This window comes from Sturnira hondurensis, unplaced genomic scaffold (assembly GCF_014824575.4).
Source record: "Sturnira hondurensis isolate 20B ecotype Veracruz unplaced genomic scaffold, ASM1482457v3 Scaffold0022707, whole genome shotgun sequence".
Lineage (NCBI taxonomy): Eukaryota > Metazoa > Chordata > Mammalia > Chiroptera > Phyllostomidae > Sturnira > Sturnira hondurensis.
Window position 1 is genome coordinate 2924051 of NW_028095338.1, and position 6000 is coordinate 2930050.

The window sequence follows — 6000 nt, forward strand, 5'->3', positions numbered from 1 at the left end:
TCTTCATTTCCTTCATGCAGGTCTCTGGAGGGACCATAAGGGAGCTGCTGGAGGCCCTGAAACAGATGGGCTACACTGAAGCGATCGACGTGATCCAGGCAGCCTTCTGCACCTCAGGCACCGCAGTCCCCAGCCCGGCGAAGACCGCCTCTCGGGCCCACTCGCTGCCCCTCTCACCGGACTCCACAAGGGAGCACATAGGTAAACGGAAAAAAGAAAAAGCAGTTGAGACATTTCCCTGTTCCCTGGGCCAGTGTGTGAGGCCAGTGCGTTCACTCTCCTGGGCTATGGCATGTGCCCCGACTGTCACCTCCTGAATGTCCGGTCCCAGGTGTCTGTCACCTCCCTGCCGGGCTCTCAGGTTCTGCCACTGCCCACCCCAGCCCCACGTCCCCGACACGTCTGCTCAGGTACGGGGCTGTCCCCAGGAACAATCACAGTGACATGGGACTTACTTAGATTCATAATAGATGCAAAAAACACAATGTGGGTGGTGAAGGTGAATATTATTTCTCTCCTCTTTTAAATTTAAAAGAGAAAAATGTGCCAGCACCAGCACTGGCACCCAGACTGTGGGCAGACGCTGTGGTTTTCCCACCACACCCTCAGCTCCTCGGCTTCTCCCGGGTTCACGATGCCAACCTTGTCTCACGCCATAGCGGGGTCCATCCGTCAGCCACCCGAAGTGCAGAACACGAGGGACTCTCCTCACGGCCCAACAATCCCGCATTTCCTTTTCTCCCGCTCTCTCTCAACTGCCCTCGCCTGTGCTTTCTTTCTAACCCGCAGCATCCCCTCTCCTACACTCGGGGTTCCTCCCTCCCGCTGGACCACTTAGCAAGCATGTGTAGTTCCCCTCATCTTTTCAAAATAAATCAACAAAAACAAAGAATGGGCCTTTTGTCCCACTTCCCTCTGACCCACCGTCCAATTCCTCTGCTCTCCTGCAAAGCAGGGCTGCTCAGGAGGATTTCCTAGTGTCATTCTTTCTGCCTTCTCTCCTCTCCTTGGCCCCTGTGGTCGGGGCCCATCCCAGCCCTCGGCCCGGCTGCTCTCATGGGGCGCCTGGGACCTGGTCGCCTGCCCACCATGCTTCTCATCTTCTCCCGGGCTCCCAGCACACCTCACAGTGGACCATTCCCTCCTGTGTCAAACAGTCAGCCCTCTTGGCTTCTCCAGAGCACACTCACCTCACTGCCCCCTCCACATGCCCCTGCTGAGTCACAGCCCTCCAGAGAGCGCAGTCCTGAGCCCTCCTTGCCCTTACTCACATGTGCCATTGCCATTGAAGTCTGAACACCCCACACGAACCGAATATTGGTCATGTCAGTCCAAAGCACTGCTGACCTCTGGGAGAGTAAGACGAAAACCTAAGACTGGCCCACGAACCCATCCTGGGCCTAATCACCATGCAGCCAGCCTCCTCATCCGCCTCCGTGGCCTGCCCATTCCTGCCGCAGCTGCTGATCCGTCTCCTGGTTTCCCTTCAGTTCACTCTCCATACAACTGGCAGTTTACAACACTAGTGAGATGATGGTACTTCTGCTGTATACCCTCCAATTCATTCATCCATTCAACAAATCTTTAGTGAGCGCATCCTGTGTGCTTAGCACTGATGGAGGCTTTGAACACAGGCAGTGAGCAATAAAGGCAGTGTCTCTTCCTTATTCATTCTCGCTTTGAACATGGCTTTCATCAGCCCTTCCCTGCTGCCGTGTGGCTCCACTTTCCTCCAGCTCCGGCTCAGGCTCACTGGTCCAGCCTGAGGGGCTCGGCACCTGCTCTTCCCCTGCCCTGCGGAGATCCTCGCCAGCTTGGCTCCTTCTTTTTTAAAAAAAAAAATTTATTTATTTATCTTTAGAGGGGAAGGGAAGGAGAGAAGGGGAGAAACATCAATGTATGGCTGCCTCTTGTGCGTCCCCTGCTGGGAACTGGCCTGCAACCCGGGCATGTGCCCTGACTAGGAATCGAACCTCGATCGTGTGGTTCGTAGGCCCACGCTCAATCCACCCTGGCTGGCTCCTTCTTGCTGTTCAGTTTCAGCACCAGTGTCTCCTTGGCTAGGGGGCCCCTCCTAGGAAGTCAGGACAGGCGTTGTGCCCACTTCAGAAAGAAATAATGTATCTACCAGGAAAACAAACCCCATCTCCTTTCTTATAACCTGATGTTCCCTCCCACAAAGAAATGGGTCCATGCATATTAAAAAGCTGTAAGCCCTTGATTTATAGTTATTTTTAATAATACCTCACAGTTCCCAGCACATAATAGAGGCCCAGTAAAGATTGCTTGATGGAATAAATCAATAAAGAACAATAGCCATGTCATTGCCATTAAAGTCTGAATTTTCATATTGGAGTCTAAGATACCGGAAGGTAACGTTTGACTCGGGTGCATTGACGTCGGGCCCCTTGATCACTCCCTGTCTGTAGGGAGCGGTTCACGTCGTTCATTCAGGTTCCTAAGGAGACTTCTCTACCAGGAGATACTGCCCCGACTGTCCAGCATGGACTCATTGTCATCAAAACCACCTCATTTTGTTTGCTACCAAATGTTTTTTGAGGCAGTATGTAGTGCTTCATCGCATACGAGGCCCAGAAAGACATCTTTAGTTCCTACTTCTGTCAACAATGTATTTTGCCTCGATTCAGCAGTTTCCCTTGTTTCAGCGATAAAATAGGTAATGCAGTGGTTGGAAAAACACACCCGATTTCTAAGAAAGAAAGGTGCACATTGGGTCAAGAGAATTCAGAAAGGATTCTCATAAATGGGAGGCTAGGTTGTAAGAAAAGAGATGTGAAAACATTTCGCTAATTTGGGTATCTTCACAGTTTTTATATTACTTTGGGTGCTTTCTGCCCCTCCCCCCGCTGTGAACAGCAGCGAACAGGCGGGCGATGTAGGCGGAATGTGGTGACTTGTAGAAACTAATGGGCAAGAATAGCTCACAGGCCTTTCAGATCCAAACTTGGGAGCCCGGGTGGGATGAAGAGTGGACGAGAGCAAAGGCTCTGCCTTGTTTCCAGCTGCGCCCCAATGAACGCACATTTTCTCCCCCCAGATGAGCTCTGTGGCGACAGCATCTGTGACAGCGGCGTGGAGACGTCCTTCCACAAACTCAGCTTCACGGAGTCTCTGACCGGCGGCAGCTCACTGCTGACTCTTAACAAAATGCCCCATGACTTCGGGCAGGAAGGACCTATAGAAGGCAAAATTTAGCCCTCTGGCAATTTCCAGCATCCTGTAAACCAGAGTTCTGAAATTCAGCATTGTCCAAAAGAAGAAAGGTAAAGTGCATCCAAGGTGCTCAGAGGAAAACTGGCTGGCCTGGATCGTTCTGGATTTACTCAAGGCCTTTTAAACTTGCCTTCCTCTCTTGGTTCTTAAGTGAATTTCGGCCCAGCCCACTTGCGGATAGCACCTGCAGTCTCGGCCTTGGGTGGCGCTGGTGCCTCGTGGGGGGCCAGGTGCCCACCTGGCTGAGCTTTCCCAGCTGCTTCTGTTGTCATTGCTGCTGTCCCTCTGCTGCATCCCCACTGTCATTAGGTGTCACAGCCCTCACCTGGTGTTCTTCCTGGCCGTCCATGGCACTGTCATGCATCCAGATTAAGAATTTTAAAATTCTTAATATTTTATTAAGGATAGTTTCAATGAGATATTTTAAAATGAGAGTCTTTTGGTGTGTAATTACAAAGGCTTACTGCTTTTTCTGATGCAGTTATCCCTGTGATTTGAAAAAGAATGTGTGCGTGCCAATATTTAAACATGGTTACAATCAGTGCTGAAAGTGGTATTTTCCCCTTTTCTGCATTTTGCTATTGTAAATATGTTTTTAGATCAAATACTTTAAGAGAACAAATGTTGGATTTATAAATGCTATTTTTTATTTTACTTTTATAATAAAAGGAAGAGCAAATTGACGGCCCTGTCCTGTTGGATCTGTACACATACGTCCCTGGGACCACAGGGTCCTGCCGCAGTCTGGTCACCACGATCACACTCCTCTGCGGAGTTGACTTTGTGATCCTGAAGTGAACAAAAATTATCAAAAGAAAACTGTGTTAACCTGAGATGAAAGCTTTGGGCTTGTTAAGTCCTTGCATGGCTCATTCATTTTGTCTGTGTCACCTCACCTTCCTCATGTCATGCAAACTCTTCCTCCTCGACCCTGAGTGTGTTCTCGGTGCCTTCGTGATACCTAAAGTGTTGGAATTTCAGCCCGCCAGCGGTCCTGTACAGGAAACCTTCCACTGTGAAGCCCTGCTGAACTCTCTTCACTCAAAGGGTGGGAAATGAGGGAGAAGAGGAGGGGGAAAGCAGTGAGGCGCGGTGGCGGACACACTGGTGTGCAGCCAGGATCCTTCTTTCACAAAGGACCCATCGGCCCCGCCGCGGGGCAGATGGCCTCAGCGGCAGAGAGCTACCTCACCCAGGTCACGTCCCTTTCCCTGGGGGTCCCATGCTGATTGGCGTGGTGTGTGAAAGCCTGTTCAACCCACGACGGTGTTAAAGGGCTCTGTGACCTGAGAGCGCTCTCAGGGTTGGCTCAGGTGTTGTTTGGTCTGCATCACTGCCTGGCATTCTTTGTGCGCCCTCCTTGCCACAGGTGTAAGTCGCAGGGCTCTCCCAATGAAACGCCCCGCACAGGGGTCTTCACCTCGCGGCCGGCTTCCCAAAGAACCTACCTGCACAGATGCTGGCAACTGCTGCAGACCCAGTCTGCACAGCATGTGAAATGATTTATTCACAAAAAATAACCCAATGAGGTATGTAGAATGGTCCCCAATTTGCAGAAAAGCAAACTGAGGCTTCAAGAGTTCATGTAGGCAATAGCCAAGCTGCTTCTGAGCCAACCAGGTCTGTTTAGCTCCAGAGCTGGTGAGTTGGAGAATAAATTATGTTGGTAGGATAAGAAGGCAGATTAAAATAATTGAGTCCACGCCCTGGCCAGTGTGGCTCAGTTGGCTGGAGCACCCACCCACAAACCAAAGTTCACAGGTTCAATTCCTGGTCAAAGTACATGCCAAGGTTGTAGGTTTGGTCCTGGTCAGGGCACATATGAGAGGCAAGCCACCGATCAATGTTTCTTTCTCACATTGATGTTTTCTCTTTATCTTTCTCCCTCCCTTCCCCTCTCTGTAAAAACGCATAAGCCTGTCTTTGGGAGGCTGATAATAGTAATAATAATAGAGGATGATAATAATAATAGAATCCAAAAATAGAGCCCCCAAATATATAGGAATTTAGTATATGATAAGGTAATTTTCAAACTAATGGAGAAAAGATGATTAATCAGTAAGTAGATGTTCCAACTCAGGAAAAAATCAATCTGAACTCTTATGTCCCTCCTTTCATCAAAGTAATTTTGAAATCTATCAAAAATTAAGCCATAAAAATACCAGAAATACTGGAAATCATGGACAAATAACCTTGAAATAAAGAAGGCCTTTCTAAGTACGACTATTCAGTGGTGTGAAATAGTTTGGGTTCTTCATTTTGCAGTGTGTATCCCCAATGAATGGATTTTTCTAAATTCTACTTCTGTTTTCTTTTACCTTGCCATTTCTCCACACATCCCAACCCATTATTCCAGTTTCTGAAAGTCGTATCTTCAAAATTAAAAAGAGGAAGGTCTGACTTTCTTTAATTCTCCCGCACCACGCCCAGGCCTCCAGCCCTCCCACAGTTCTGCTCTGCTTCACAGAGTCGTACTCCATCAGGCCACGACAAGGCCTCCTGTCTGGCAGTGCAGTGCTGATGCTCCTCCCGCTGAGGGAGCAGAGGCCATCTTACTTCCCCGTGAGTCTAGGAGGACCTGTGACAAGAACAGAATTGGTGCCGAGTGCCTCCCAAGCTTAGGTCAGAAAATGCAACGCGACTTCTGCCCAGCCCGAGTCCCTCCCTCTTGGAACCAGGCTACTATTCTCCGGGGGAGCCAGGTGGCCACATGGAGAAGCCGGTGCTCCACCGCCAGCCTTCACTGGGGTCACAGCCAGCACCAGC

General features: G+C 49.8%; 1 protein-coding gene across 4 annotated transcripts in view; it reads left to right on the top strand.

Annotated features, from left to right (window-relative positions):
• NFKB1 (nuclear factor kappa B subunit 1) overlaps nucleotides 1-3906 on the top strand; it is a 128428-nt gene extending 124522 nt beyond the window's left edge. For all 4 annotated transcript variants that reach the window (XM_037036236.1, XM_037036233.1, XM_037036235.1 and 1 more), the window contains 2 exons: nucleotides 21-201; nucleotides 3059-3906. In XM_037036236.1, the coding sequence (XP_036892131.1) occupies nucleotides 21-201; nucleotides 3059-3216 (339 nt within the window). In that variant the 3' untranslated portion in view covers nucleotides 3217-3906. The remainder of the gene's footprint in view (nucleotides 1-20; nucleotides 202-3058) is intronic.
• Nucleotides 3907-6000: the final 2094 nt, after the last annotated feature.